Source organism: Lycorma delicatula, chromosome 6 (genome assembly GCF_047948215.1).
Source record: "Lycorma delicatula isolate Av1 chromosome 6, ASM4794821v1, whole genome shotgun sequence".
NCBI lineage: Eukaryota > Metazoa > Arthropoda > Insecta > Hemiptera > Fulgoridae > Lycorma > Lycorma delicatula.
Window position 1 is genome coordinate 69934647 of NC_134460.1, and position 15266 is coordinate 69949912.

The 15266-nt window shown below is 30.5% G+C and overlaps 1 protein-coding gene across 1 annotated transcript in view; it reads right to left on the bottom strand.

The window, feature by feature from the left end:
• Positions 1 to 3026: 3026 nt before the first annotated feature.
• The window catches only part of LOC142327119 (uncharacterized), a 58653-nt gene continuing 46413 nt past the window's right edge, over positions 3027 to 15266 (bottom strand). The window contains exon 13 of the mRNA XM_075369996.1: positions 3027 to 4074. Coding sequence (XP_075226111.1) covers positions 4049 to 4074 — 26 coding nt within the window. The 3' untranslated portion in view covers positions 3027 to 4048. The remainder of the gene's footprint in view (positions 4075 to 15266) is intronic.

Below are 15266 nucleotides of genomic sequence, written 5' to 3' on the forward strand. Positions count from 1 at the left end.
CGTGTGACAGCATCTTGTAAAGCTTAAACATTCTGTGGTGTACAGACGGTTCGCTCACGGCCTGGAGGTCTCTTTTTCATTGCCGAACCAGTTCCCTCAAATTAGATATCCATGTTTTAATTGCATTTGCTGATGGAACACGGTCGTGCCGTCCCAGATTAAAATGACAGTGAAATTCTCTACGCGCTCCCTCCACACTGTCATTGTTTTTGTAAAACGCTTTGATAGCAAATGCACGTTGCGCACCACTCCAAGGATCCATGACAACTAAATGGCAGGTTAGGTTAGAGAGGCTGGCGCCACTTATCATGTGGTACCAATCGCCCACGACTACCAACACAACTTTCAAACTTTCCCGTTTCTTTGAATCACCCTGTAGATCAATAAGTAACTTTAATTTTCTCCCTCAATATAACTCCCACTGAATCTCAAGTTGTAGTTATAATATTTTTAGTTTCTATTCTTCATATGCTATTTGGAAAAATCATCTTGCTTCTTTCTTTACATCAAATCTGAAATATGGAGCAGATTAAATAAACACATATTAGGCTAACTGCATATTTCACAAAACAAGTACCACAGACAAATTTTGGAAACCCTGTACTTTTAACATAAACTGGATTTTTTTTCAATTTGGGGCTCCCATCCTATTCTGGTTGAATTTTTCTTTGTGAGTTACTTCCATAAAAACATTAAGAACAAGTGTTATTCTGAGACTTTTATTTTCACTGAATAATAATAATCTCCCTTCAGAGTAATAAAAAAACTTCCTCAGAGGAAATTGGGTAATTCAGTTATTACAATGTCAATTTTAAAAATATAAAACTATGATTAAATTTAATTTTCTTGAGTGATGATCACTGACAAGGAATAAAATTTACTATCATGCAATAGATCCAAGAAACTCGCACAGTAAACAAACATATGATTACATCAGCAATAAAAATAACTTACTACACTCATAATAAAAAAAGTTTAGTCTTAGATTAAATCAAACATTTGCACACTGTAAGGGGTTATTTCACTATAGTAGCAAGAGAATCTTATTGGTGTAAGTAATAAAGGATAGTAACTAATTCTGTTCTTCATAGTAGTTTTTTGCAATTGCATGTTACTATGTTAATATACCATATTTACATGATAAGGTCTAACTTAACATAACCTCAAAAAATTTACAATTAAAATTTAAAAATATATATTTCTAAGATGATAGCCAATCCTTAAGTAAATAATGACTCCTCTCCATTATATGATAATAGTTTTATTAGTAAAAATATCATAAAGGATGAGTCATTACCAGACTACCAGTAAGATTAGCAATTGTTTTGCAAACTGGGATCACCAACAAAATATTAGTTTCACTCATTACAAAATGGTGTTCACTGTTTGTAGGAAATGTATTCTTGCAATAGAGAGTTAGTGTTATAAACATTAACATACTGAAAAATGTAAGACAAATCTATGTATCAATATGCAAGCACATTTTACTCAAGAATAAAAAACAGTGATTCTATAAAATTAATATATTTTTATTATTTCTTTTTTATATTATATGTTTACTATTTCCTTTAATTCTAAACTGTATTAATTGCAGGAAAAATACTGAAATAGAAATATTATTTGGACCAGTAATCAGCAAAGAAATGTCAACAACACACATGCACACTAACCCTCGCCAAAGATAAATATCCAGTACTGCATAATGCAGTGCTCTACAAGAAGTGACAGATGACCATAGATTCTGATGTGGACACCAAATGACTTCCTTGTATGCCTATAAAATTACACGTACACTTTTTTGCTCCACTTTCTTAAACTTATTTCATTTGAAAGTGAGATACGATCCTCCAACTCTTTAATAAAGTGAACAGTTACACAATTGCTAAAATATTAGTTTTTATTAACATCAAATATTTATACAATTATTAATTTAACAATCTTACCTGAAGTATTAGATTAAAGTAAAAACCCTTTTATTACTCTTTAAATAAACGTAAGTCTTATATCTATCTAATACTATGTTTTTTTTAATTATTATGATGTAACCATCGAAAAAATTAAAACAAAAACGAAACAGGAGAAGGTTACTAAATTTTATAGCGATATTTATTATCAAGTAAACTGAAACAAATGCATAAATAAAAATAATACAATTCTAAATTATAATGTTCAATTAATATTAGATAATCACATGTTTCACCAAATCTGATGTGGACACTACATGACCCTATTAAATTGCCTATTAAATTACTTGTTGCCTATTAAATTACTTACACAAATTTTTAAAGTAAATAAAATCTTATTTCACTAATAACTTCTGATTTTTTCATTTTTTATTGGTATTATTGAATTATTATTTATTGTAATTTTTTTACAATCAGAGGTTAATAATTATTAATAAATCAATATATTTAAATTAAGAAAAAAAAAAGTCTGATTCGAACCAATATGCCTTCCCCTTGTAAGATCCAAATATTTCATTAATTAAAATTTTATTTGGCTATAACTCTGGAACCAATAAAAATAAGTACCACTTATTATATATCATTGAAAAGCTCAATGAAGGCTTATTACTGCAGTTAAGAAAAAGTCCAAAATCCAGATCTTTTGAATTCTGAGTTTTTTGGATACTTTTGGTCCAGTCAAATGCAGTCAAAAAGGGAGATCCACAGCTAGATGTTACAACAGAGCTGAATCCAAAATTTCAACATCCTATGTCTAATCGTTTTTGAGTTATGCAAGATAAATACGTACATACAGATGTCATGACGAAACTAATCAAAATGGATATCTCCGTTGAAATCTGAAAAACAACATTTTTCCTGAACACAATATTTCCTTCACTTCGTACAAGAAGTAAAAATATACCTAGGGGTGTTCTGGGTGTCATGGAAACATGAGGCTCTTTATGGTCTTAATTTTAAGACCAAATAACTTGCTAATAAAAAGTACACATAATATGACACTTGAAGAAATCAAACAGAAGACACAATATAAAACAGAAGTGAACAGGTGAATCAAAATTAGACAAAAATTTTTTTTTTTGAAAATTTATAAATATATTTTAATTAAAGCAATTAATAAACTTATTATAAAAAAACAAAAATAATAAGCACAAAAATAAAGCATATCACAAAAAATCAACATATTAAAAACAGAAATAATTAACAATCCTTAAAGTAATATATTTGGTTTAAAAAGTAATAAAATGAATTGCTTCAATCATTTAAAAATAGTACAATACCTAACGTGAAAACTATTTCTTATTATATATTAAAGGAATTTAAAGATACGTGCAAAAAAAAAAATTAAATATAGATTAAATCATATATTATAGTACACCTTTTCCTGTTTAGTCTCTGGTAATTACTGTTCAGATATTACTTCTGAGGATATGTATGAGTGTAAATGAAGTGTAGTCTCATACAGTCTCAGTTCGACCATTCCTGAGATGTGTGTTTAATTGAAACCCAACCACCAAAGAACACTGGTATCCACGATCAGTATTCAAATCCGTGTAAAAATAACTGACTTTACTAGGACTTGAACGCTGGAACTTTCGACTTCCAAATCAGCTGATTTGGGAAGACGCGTTCTCAATTAGACCAACACAGTGGGTTATATATTACAGTACTGAATACTCAAAACTTCACTAAATGAAAACATTGTACAACTACTTTGAGTAGATGGAAGAAGATAATTATGTAATTTTACCAACTTTTATTTCACTACTTCAATAACATTTCTATACTTCTTTCAACTGTATACTTATTTTTTTTTATTCCTATATAGTTATTACTTCTACAATTCCATTACTGAAATAATTATTCTCAGATACCTTAATAATACAATCATAAGCATTAAAATATAATTACCTCCAGTAACTGTATTGTGGTCAGGATTAATTTAAGTTGGATAGATTCACACACCACAAAACAATGGGAAAAAGTGAAGATCCTAATCCTACTTTTCAAGGTTTTTTTTCTTTAGTTTCTGAAGAAAAACAAATTTTATTACATCACAAGTTAACATAAAAACGGTGCTATTTTCATCCTTGGTTAAATTTTCCCAATCCTGAAAGATTGCAAGTAGGATTTAGAATTAGATTTTACAATAAGTAAATAGTTACACATTAACAAACAGGGATTTCATCCACAAAAATCAGCTTTTTGCGTGATACCGAGTCAATCAAGAAGCAATGTCACCATGGTACTGGCCTAGCAAAATTATGAATACAAGAAGATGATGTAGCTAAAGAGCCAGGTAGTGTATTAACACAATTACCATAGTGCATGTTCAGGAAAGAAGGGATAAAGAATAAGGAAATGGTGAACTTCAGGAAAGGGAAAAGTACAAGGGTAAATCAAATATAAACAGGATTTTTGTTCCTGATCATCTAAGGTGGTAGGACTGGGCCAGCACTTCTAGTATGTTTGGATGGGGTCATTAGGAGTGGCAAGAGTTGGTCACTCCACACTCCCAACCAATTTGTCAGTAACGCTCATGATATCGGAGCAACAGGTGCACTCCTTCACTGAGCAATGCATAATTATAAAATTTCTTGCTCGTGAAGGAGTTCAGGCGATGGAAATTTTCTGGAGATTGACTGCAGAGTTTGGGGACCAAACATTGTCAAGGACTCACGTTTTTGCCTCATTTAAAGAGTTAGTTCAAGGAAGAACGAGAATGAGTGAAAATCAGCAACACAATCGCCATTCTCAGACCAGCATTACAGATGAAAACATTTGTGCGGTTTGAGACATTCTTGAAGATGATCAACAAGTGAGAGTATCCAAAATAACAGAACTGGGGTCAGCATAAGTAGTTATGGGAGCTGTCAAGCAATCATCACAAATGACCTACAGTTCCATAAAGTGTGTGCCAGATGGGTCCTCGCCTTTTAACTGCAAATCAGAAGTCGAGACGTATGGAGGTCTGACAGAGGCTTACAGCAAGGTTTGCGCAAGGTGATGCATTTTTGAGTCGAATCATCATCTGCGACAAAACATAGGTCCACCACTACACTCCCCAGTTGAAACAAACCAGCATGGAATGGCATAGGGAAGAAAGCGCCAGTGTAAGACAAGACTTAACTGTCAGCTAGCAAGATTCTTTCAACCGTTTTTCTGACCGGCAAGGCATTTTGCTCACTGATTTTTTGCATGAGCAACACACAGTCAATGCTGCTTACTACTGTGAACTGTTAAATGAGGTGAGGGCTGCATATCGCCACAAAAGAAGAGACCAACTGATTCGAGAGGCCATCCTCCTCCATGACAATGACAGGTCCCATCACTACAGCTCTAATAGTTTCAAAACTAGAAGAAATGCACTGCACTGGACTCAACTTTATCATCCTCCCTACAACCCAGACCTATCACCCTGTGATTTTCATTTGTTTGGGTCGCTTAAAGATGCTCTAGGACGGCAACGATTTGAAAATGACGAGAGTGTGAAGAGTTTCATGCGCAATTGGCTCCTGACACAACCAGCTTCATTCCATGATGCTGGCGATAAAAAAACCTTCCTTCTTGCTGGGAAAAATGTATTTCTAAAGCAGGAAACTATGAAGAAAAATAAATTATATTTGCCTTTTATTTTTCAATAAATAGTTTGTTTTTTTAGAATAAAATCCTGTTTATATTTGATTTACCCTTGTATCACCAAGAAAGACTGTTCTGGTCATGGTAATTTAGCATTTTAACAAGGATCAGAATGTAGGTAACTGCTGAGGCAGCCTTAAAATCCAACACTTATATGAAGTAATTTTCTAATTCCGTTTTCAGGGAGGACTGTTCTTATATCTTTTCTTATCCCTGTTTCTTTTTTCTCTTGTTTAGATTCTGAGGATCTGGGCCTTCTGAACTGACTGGACTCCATAGGGCTTATCACTACAACTTTCCCATTTTAATTTATATTGCTAAAAGAGAATACAGTAATGCCTACAAGCTTTGATATTTAAAAAAAAATAAAATAAACCTCTTCTTCAGTTACTCAGGTAATCCTGTTATCTTAATAGGAAAATTAGTAGTTAATTTTTTATTCATTTTAAAACTGACATTACTAAAGAAAATTAAGACATATATGATGTTGTAGGTATAAATGTATGTAATACTAGAGGCAGGTGAAATAAATATATCCTTTGATTCTATTCTACAGTACATTATTAGAATATCTAATTAAGACTGAAAATATTTTATGCTGCAGTAAATTCATTTTCAAATAATTTTGAGCGATTGACTTTTTTGAGGTTCAACTTTCACATTAACATAAGTTTAAATTATTAGGATTTTCATCACATGCATTCTAAGTATAACTTTCAAAATTAAAGTATTAATTTTTCTTAACTGAAACAAGATTTTTCTGCAATAGCTCTTACGAAAATAAATTAGATTTAAAGTAAAACTAAAGCAATTTACAATTATTCGACTGATGTGATCAAAAATGTGTTAACATTTTTGAAATAGGTAAACTTCACTGACATATAGATATGTCATGCTCATCGGCATCTTCTTTTTGTAACTCAATTTTTAATAAATGAAGGGTTCAGGGGAAAAATGATAAAAGTCCACAAAAATTGATCTACAAGATATTTATTCTACAGAAAGCTCTCTTAGAGCTCTACAACTCAGCACTTAGTAAACTCGATAATAACGATCGCAGTCCAAATAATAATAAAAAGAAAATATTAGGTGCTAGGGAAAAACAATCCCTTGCATCAGGTGGAAGAATGATCAGAGTCCCCTCCATTAGCTGGAAGAACGATCAGAGTCCACCTCCTTACTTTAAACAGATGATTGTTACTGTTGCTATGATTCAGTGTTGTAGGCACCATGACTTTGAGGGCTATGTTCTGTTTTTTTCTTTTTTTACTACAATACTGTTTGAAGTAAATATTGTTTTATGATGATGATGTGTAGTGAAAGTGTAAAGTGATCTTCACAGAATCACAAGTGAGCAAGATCCCTGTGAAAACTAAACCAAAAACTAAAAAATGGATAAGGATAAGTATGTGCCACCAAATGAATAAGAAATCAATCTTTAACTGCCGGTGATCCTTGCAATTGCAAAAGATTGCAATGTTTTAAAGTAACTTCAGAAGATGAAAGAAAACAATTGATGAACTTAATCTGTTACCGAGCTATGATGCCCAAAATTGTCATTTAAGTGGACTTATTTCTGTTGATGAAGTAGCCAGATGTAGGCCTACACTCAACCTGGATGAGGCAAATACAAATGATTGCAGTTATTTCTATAAATTTGTGTTAAAAGAGAAGGAAAAGTCACAGAATTACAAGTTTGTCACAAAGCTTTTATGTTAATGCATGGTATTACAAATAGGCGAACTGTTACTTTAAAATATGCATTGGCTTCAAAAGGCCAGGCTCCTATTAACAGTTGAGGAAAACACACCAACAGGCCTCATAAAGTAAAACCTAATACTTTTAAAACAGTGTGTGATCATATCAAATCATTCAAAAGCCATTAAGCCCACTACAGTCTACATGGCAATTCTAAAATGTACCCTGGTGAAGATATGAATATTAAAAAAATGCACAATCTTTATGTTCAACTTAATCCAAATTTTAAGGTTTCTAATGAGAAATATTGTGAGATTTTTAACAATCACTTTAATATTAGTTTTGCTTAGAACTGATACTTGTAGCCAATGTGATAAATTTAAAGCTAAAATAAAGCAAATAAAATCAGAAATAAGTCAACCAGGTGTATCAGAAGAAACCATAGAAAAGCTAACGAAGGAGAAACATGACTTGCAGGTCACCAAAAATGTTCATTTAAAAAAAGCTGAAAAATTTTTTAAAAATTAAACAGAAAGCTAAGAACAGCAAAAAATCTACAGACTCCATGTGTATTGGTATGGATTTTCAGAAATTCTTCCTCTAGTGAATTTAAGCACAAATGTGTATTACAAGCGATAGCTGTTGTTTTATATGTTTAACATTCATGAACTACCTAGTAAAAAAAATATTTTTTTTTTATTTACAATGAAATTGTAGCAAAGAAAGGTTCAAATGAAATTATTCCATGCTTAAATTCTCTGTGATTCATGTGGTGGCCAAAATAAAAACCACTGTTTTAAAATTTCTATACAGTGTTGTTCACCATATGGATTTATTAGATTTTGTGTCAATAATATACCCAATACAAGGGCATAAGTATTTAGAGTGTGACAAGAATATGCACTCATAAATACAAAAGCTCCTTGTGAAATACTAGAAGACTGGAGAGATGAAATTAGAAATGCTCGTTCAAAGCCAGAACCTTTTACTGTAATCAACTGTTCTCAAGATATGTTTTGTTCTGGGAATGAACACTTGAAGCCATATTTTTCTAACAAGTGCTATTTTTTTATACGACCAATACATGTCTTAAAAGTCACAAAAGAGAAACAGGGCTTTCTCCTTCTTCGTGACTTGTTTTCAGGTGGTTTCATAGAAACAGGAATCTTGGAAATAAAAGGAAAAAAGTAAAACCTCAAGAAATTAATAGCCCTTTACCATACAGTGGACAACCTCAGCCAACATACTTTCAAACCTTGCCAATAAGCTCCGTGAAACTAAAAGATCTTACCTATCTCAAAAGTTTTTATAGATCTGCAGCCAAGGCATTCATTGAAACTATAAACAATACTCAAGAAGAGACTGGTTCCTTTGGGCACAGACAGTGAGGACGAATAGACAAAATAGTTTTTGAGAATTTAATGTTTTAGTTTCCTTTGTTTATTATTTTTTAGGTTATATTATCACTATAATGTAAATAGTATAGTGTCATTGCATGATTATGAACAATATAAATAAACTGGCCTGATTTTGTAAGAACTTAGATTGTCATTAGTATTTAGAGCTTGGACTTTGATTGTTTTTAGTTGTGGTTCAAGTTAGACGTTGTAGCTTAGTTTAAAAAGTTCTCCTTTAAAAATTAGTTTAGTTTTAGTTTTAAAAATTAGTTTTCTTTAAAAATTCTCCTTTAAAATTATTAGGACAAATAAATAAGGGCTTTCTGATATCTTTATTTGCAAAAATAACTTTAATATTTATAATGAAACTTTAAATTTCAGTTTTCTCAGAATAACATTTATGTGACTGATCGTTTTTCCCCTGGACCCTTCATATAATATACATAAAATTTAATTTTAACACAAAGAAACCACAATAATAACATCATAAAGCAAATTGTAACATTGACTGATCATTTTAACAAGATAACATTCATTAAATTATTTATTTTATACTTATTTTTATACTAAGTATAAAATAAATAATTTAATCATTATTCAAGAATCAAGGGTGATAAAGTGAATTAAGTTGATTACTGATGCTAATTATTATTAATTATTAAAAACAACTTCCTACAGCTGTCTTAGATAAAATTAAAGGAATCCACACTGACAGCAAGTATGATGGCATTCTAAATGTAGATCAATGTTGAAAAGCCAACATGTAGCATATATAATAAAATTAAGCATAAAAAACCAAGATTTACTATATAATTAGGAGTATTCAGACTTATTCCTCATAAATTCAACTACAAAAAGAACTAAAACGGTAACAAACATATCTAATCTTACTTGAAATAAATTAATTTACATTAAATTTAAATTTAATGAGTCTGAATTATTAAATAAAAGATAATGGAAAGTAGACATTTGAGAATCCCCTAGATATTTTTACTTGAAATATTATTAAATAACAAAACTAAGAAAAAATAATGAATAATAGTGATTACAGAAAATGAATAATTGCCCATAATTTTTTTTATGACCACAACAAGAGCTTTCAGTTTTTTTTAGTTATATTAAGAAGCACTACGTAAAATAAATAATTATAATATTTTTTTTAAAACTTTGATCAAACATCTTTTTTTATAGCAAAAATATTTATTTCTGCTATAAACAAAATTTACTTTTGATAATAATATCTTTACACAAAATTACAACATAAATTAAATCATAAAAAAACCGAAAGAAATTACAAAAGTAATTTTGAGATAACAGGTCAATCTTTAGGAATCATAGCTGCTGCATCTAAACCATTCATTTTCAGTGGGCGATAATGCCCCCTTGTGGTGGGGGCTGGAGGCCTTCAGGGGGAGGGTTTAGAAGGCCCACAGAAAACTGGGGGCGTTCAGTTCAGGCAGTCTGGAAGGCGATGGCTGATTAAAAAAAAAAGGCAAAAATTATGCTTTCCTGACATTTCAAACTAAAATTAAATACCTAATACACTAGTATAAAAAATCAAAGGGTCACCAATATTTTATGATAAAAAATGATTGTATACAAACTACTTTAACTCTGCAACCAAGAGACTTAAGAGAGATGAATAAAAAAAAATTAAAGCTTGAATACTCTATTTTTTGACGATATAATTCAGATTTCAAAAATCATCAATTAAAAAAAAAAATCAGTGAGAAATTGCTCTCATTTTAAAAAAAATTCAACTCAGAAATAGGATATACCACGTTTAAAAACAATAATTGTAATTACTTTTTTAAAGAACACAGTTTAGAAATTTTGGGGAGTGCTAGAAAATTTTTGATTCTCAATGTGGGTGGTGGGCGAAAAAGTGTGAGAATCAATGCTGTAAACTTAAAGATCAAACAAAATACAAGCATAATGCACAGCTGAAGTATATTAAGTGATTTTGTATATATATATTATGAGGGAAAAATAAATTATACATTTTAATTAAACATCATATGAATAATTGTAAAACAGCACCAGAAACGATGAAAATTATTCAATAAAGGTGATTCTGTATGTTAATGTGAAAATTGACAATAAATCACAATGAAGCTCACCACTTCATTTGATCTGCTATGAGCAACTACAAACTATGAGGGAGAATTTGGTTTCTTATTTTTGAGCTAACAATCATCATCTGAACTCATACACCATTAAACTGGTAATTTCATTTTTAAAATGATCATTTCTGCTTATAGCAGGGGAATTGATTTTAAAATAAAGCACATCAAAACAAATTCTGACATTTAACCTTTTAACAAGTGATACATTATGTATTTTTATTTTCAAATAGATATTGATGTGGAACAAAATTATCACCTACTTTTCATACAAATTTTTAATTACCTGACAACAGAACTGTTTTTAAGTAACTCAACACAATATTTGACAAACAACAAAGAAACATCCTTTTAAATCTGTTTTGTATCTGTTGCCATTTTTATTAATCATTGACCATTTAAAAAATTTTCCAAACAATTTATTTAAAATAAAATTAAAAAATATTTTTCTTTTGAAAAAGAATTTTACTCTGAAAACTAGTTTTTAAATAATACTAATTAAGATAATAAAAAAAAGGCTAGTACTTTCTGCATCTTCATACACAAATAAATATGTGCATAAATAATTTTCTTTAACACCTTCTGAATCATAATGCTTTTATATCATAGTGCTCATACAGAAATAATGCTTTTCAATTAACTGAAATCTTGACTGTAATTGTAATCAATGAAGACTAAAATTTGACTGAAATTAACTACGTACAGTAATTATTTTACTCATAAGTTATAAAAATTAAAACAAAAGAGAAAGAGTGATTAACATTGCACATTGAAAACATAGATTGTAAGGAATGACTATAATATATTTTAATAAAGCAAGTAATGAGTTAATTAAACATACACAGTTTCTACTCTGGCAACTTCAAAGAAATAGACCCTCTCAAAAAATAAAGCAAGGTAAATAATAAACTAAGAAAAACAGGCAAAGTAAACTGACTATTTTAGAAATTATGATGCATTTCCTTGCTGGTTTATGGATAATTTGCCTATCATATTGACATTTAGACACAATTATTTATTAATAACAGCTCAAAAAATGTTGAATTAATATTCATTGTTTTACAAAAAGGGAAGTGAAATTGAATAATCAAGGTCTTTATGTAAACAAAGTTTGATTGTATATGCCTGAATTTCATCATCAGAAAGATTCCACAAGGATTCTATAATAAAATAAAGAAAGAACTAGGTCCAGAAAATGTATTATCAAACAGATACCTGAAATAACATGACACTGACACAGATGGTGGCGCAAACAAGACAGACTTTCATATTTGATGCTATTATTTACTTATAAAAATTATACAGTTTACTACTACTGTACTAATCATAGTTATCTGTAACAATCACAGACAAATGCTGCAGCGAATGGAATGCTTTTTTTTAACTAGATTATTTTTCTGAAAATTTTTAACTGACATGGACAATAATCATATACATCTACCATGGCCGTGACAACTAACCAGAATAGAAAGTATCCATTATATGTGCTAATAGGACCAAAAGTAGCAATATTTTTTACTGAAATTTAAGAGAAAGATATTTAAAGGAAAGTTATATATCTAAAATAACAAATAAATGATTGACATATATAAACATATATATATGTATATACATAATTTCTGAAGTCAATTTTTAAAAAATATACACTAGGTATAAAATATAAGAGATAAAATAAGGTTATTTTTATAATAATAAAATAGCATTCTTGAAAAAGGGCAGCAGCTCTTTCAGTAATTGTTAAGGGTGTAGGTCAGGAGGACTTATATGGCAATCAACATCACTCAAACTTCTGAGTACTGCACAGCTGAAAGCAATGGAAAACTACGGCTGTATTTTTTTTTCCAAGAAAATTTAGCTCTGCATTTTCATGTAACAAAGATGGAGGCGCCTTCCTTGGTAAAATATTTCAGAGGTAAATCATACATTCTATGAGTTGGAGCATGGATTGTTAGAAGTCTAAAAGAGGTTGGTAGATTAGAAAATTTAAAGAGGAAAATGGATAGGTTAAATGTATATATAGCATGAATTAGCGGTTCAGTGGGAAGAAGAAAACTACTTTTGGTCAAGTGATTTTAGAATAATTAATTCAGCATTAAATAAAGGGTAGACAGGAGTAGATTTCGTAATGAACAAAAAGATAGGGAAGAGAGTAGAGTATTTCAACAGCTTAGGGATAAAATCATTGTAATAAGCATAAGATCAAAACCTAAGCCAACGATTGTTAATGTCTATATGCCTACAAGTGCTCATGATGATGATGAGGTCGTGTGTATACAAAGAAATTGACAAATTAATTAAACACATAAAAGGGGATGAAAATGTCATAATAGTTGGAGATTGGAATTCATGCATTGGAAAAGGCAAGGAAGGAAATATTGTGGGTGAATATGGGCTGGGCAAAAGGAATGAAAGAGGGGACTGACTTATTGAGTTTTGCACAAAGTATAATTTAGTAATTGCCAACACCCAGTTTAAAAATCATAATAGAAGAATATACACATGCATAAAGCCTGGTGAAACTGCAAGCTATCAGATAGATTATATAATGGTTAAACAAAGATTTACAAATCAATTCTGATTTCTAAACTGCAAAGCATATCCTGAAGCAGACATTAATAGTGACCATACTTTAGAGATAATGAAATGTAGATTGAGGTTTAAAAACCTGAAGAAAAGGTGTCAGATGAATCGGTGGAATTCACAGAAGCTTGAGGAAAAGGAGGTAAAGAAGATTTCTGAGGAGGACATCACAAGAGGTCTGAGTAAAAAACAATAAAGTATAAAATAGAAAAATAGGAGAATATTAAAAAGGAAATTCTTAAATCAGCAGAAGCGAACTTAGGTGGAACAAAGAAAACTAACTGGTCGGAAACTTTGGATATCAGATGATATATTGCAGCTGATGGATGAACGTAAAAAGTATAAGAAGTGATGAAAAAGGTAAAAGGAACTACAACAATTAAGAAATACTATAAACAGGAAGTGCAAATTAGCAAAAGAAAAGTGGATTAAGGAAAAGTGTTCAGAAATGGAAAGAAAAATGATCATTGGTAAAATAGAAGGAGCAAATAGAAAAGCTAAGGAGAATTTTGTGGTACATAAATTAAAATCTAATAATGTATTAAATAAAGATGGTACACTGATTTATAATACAAAAGAAAAGGTCGATAGGTGGATGGAATACATTGAAGTTATACGGTGGAAATGAATTAGAAAGTTAGAGGAAGAAGAGAAAGTCAGAGAGGATGAAAGGGGAGACACAATACTAAGATCTGAATTTAGCATTAGAAGCATTAAAAGATTTGAATGGCAGAAAGGCTCCTGGAATAGACAGGATACCTGCAGAATTACTGTGCAGTGCAGGTGAGGAATCGATAGATAGATTATACAAACTGGTGTGTAATATTTACGAAAAAGTGGAAGTTCTGTAAGACTTCAAAGAGAGTGTTATTGTCATGAACAAAAAAAAAGCTGGAGCAGATAAGTATGAAGAATACAGAACAATTGGCCTAACTACTCGCGCATCAAAAATCTTAATTAGAATTCTGTACAGAAGAATTGAGAAGAGAGTGCATATGTTAGGAAAAGACCAATTTGGTTTCAGGAAAAGTATAGGGACAGTGGGAGAAATTTTAGCGCTCAGATAATTAGTAGAAAGAAGATTAAAGAAAAAAACCAACATATTTAACATTTTTAGACTTAGAAAAGGCACTTGGTAATGTAAACTGGAAAAAAAAAATCAACATTTAAAAAAAATTAGGGTCAAATACAGACATAGAAGAACAACTGCTAACATTTACAGGAACTAAACAGCAACAGTAATAATTGAAGAACATAAGAAGCCATAATAAAAAAGGGAGTCCGAGAAGGATGTTCCTTATCTGTTATTTTTTAATCTTTATTTAGCTTTATATGGAAGTGAAACTTGGAAGACCGGAGTACCTGAGAAGAATAAGATTTGAAGCTTTTGAAATGTGGTGCTATATAGGAGAATGTTAAAAATCAGATGGGTGGATAAAGTGGCAAATGAAGGGATGTTGTGGCAAATTGATGAAGAAAGAAGCATTTGGAAAAACATAGTTAAAAGAAGAGGCAGACTTATAGGCCACATATTAAGGCATCCTGGAATAGTCGCTTTGATATTGGAGGGACAGGTAGATGGGAAAAATTTTGCAGGCAGGCAACGTTTGGAATACGTAAAACAGATTATTAGAAATGTACAATGTAGGGGATATACAGAAATGAAACTGGCACTAGATAAAGAATCTTTAAGAAATGCATCAAACCAGTCAAATGGCTGAAGACAAAAAAAATAAGGCAGAGATTTTAGACTGTAAGAGTTCACTTTTTAAGAAACTGCTATTATTTAAAAAATAATTATTTGTATGCAATAAATAATTCTATAATTTTCAATACAAGTTTAAATAAAATGTTTTTTACAAATA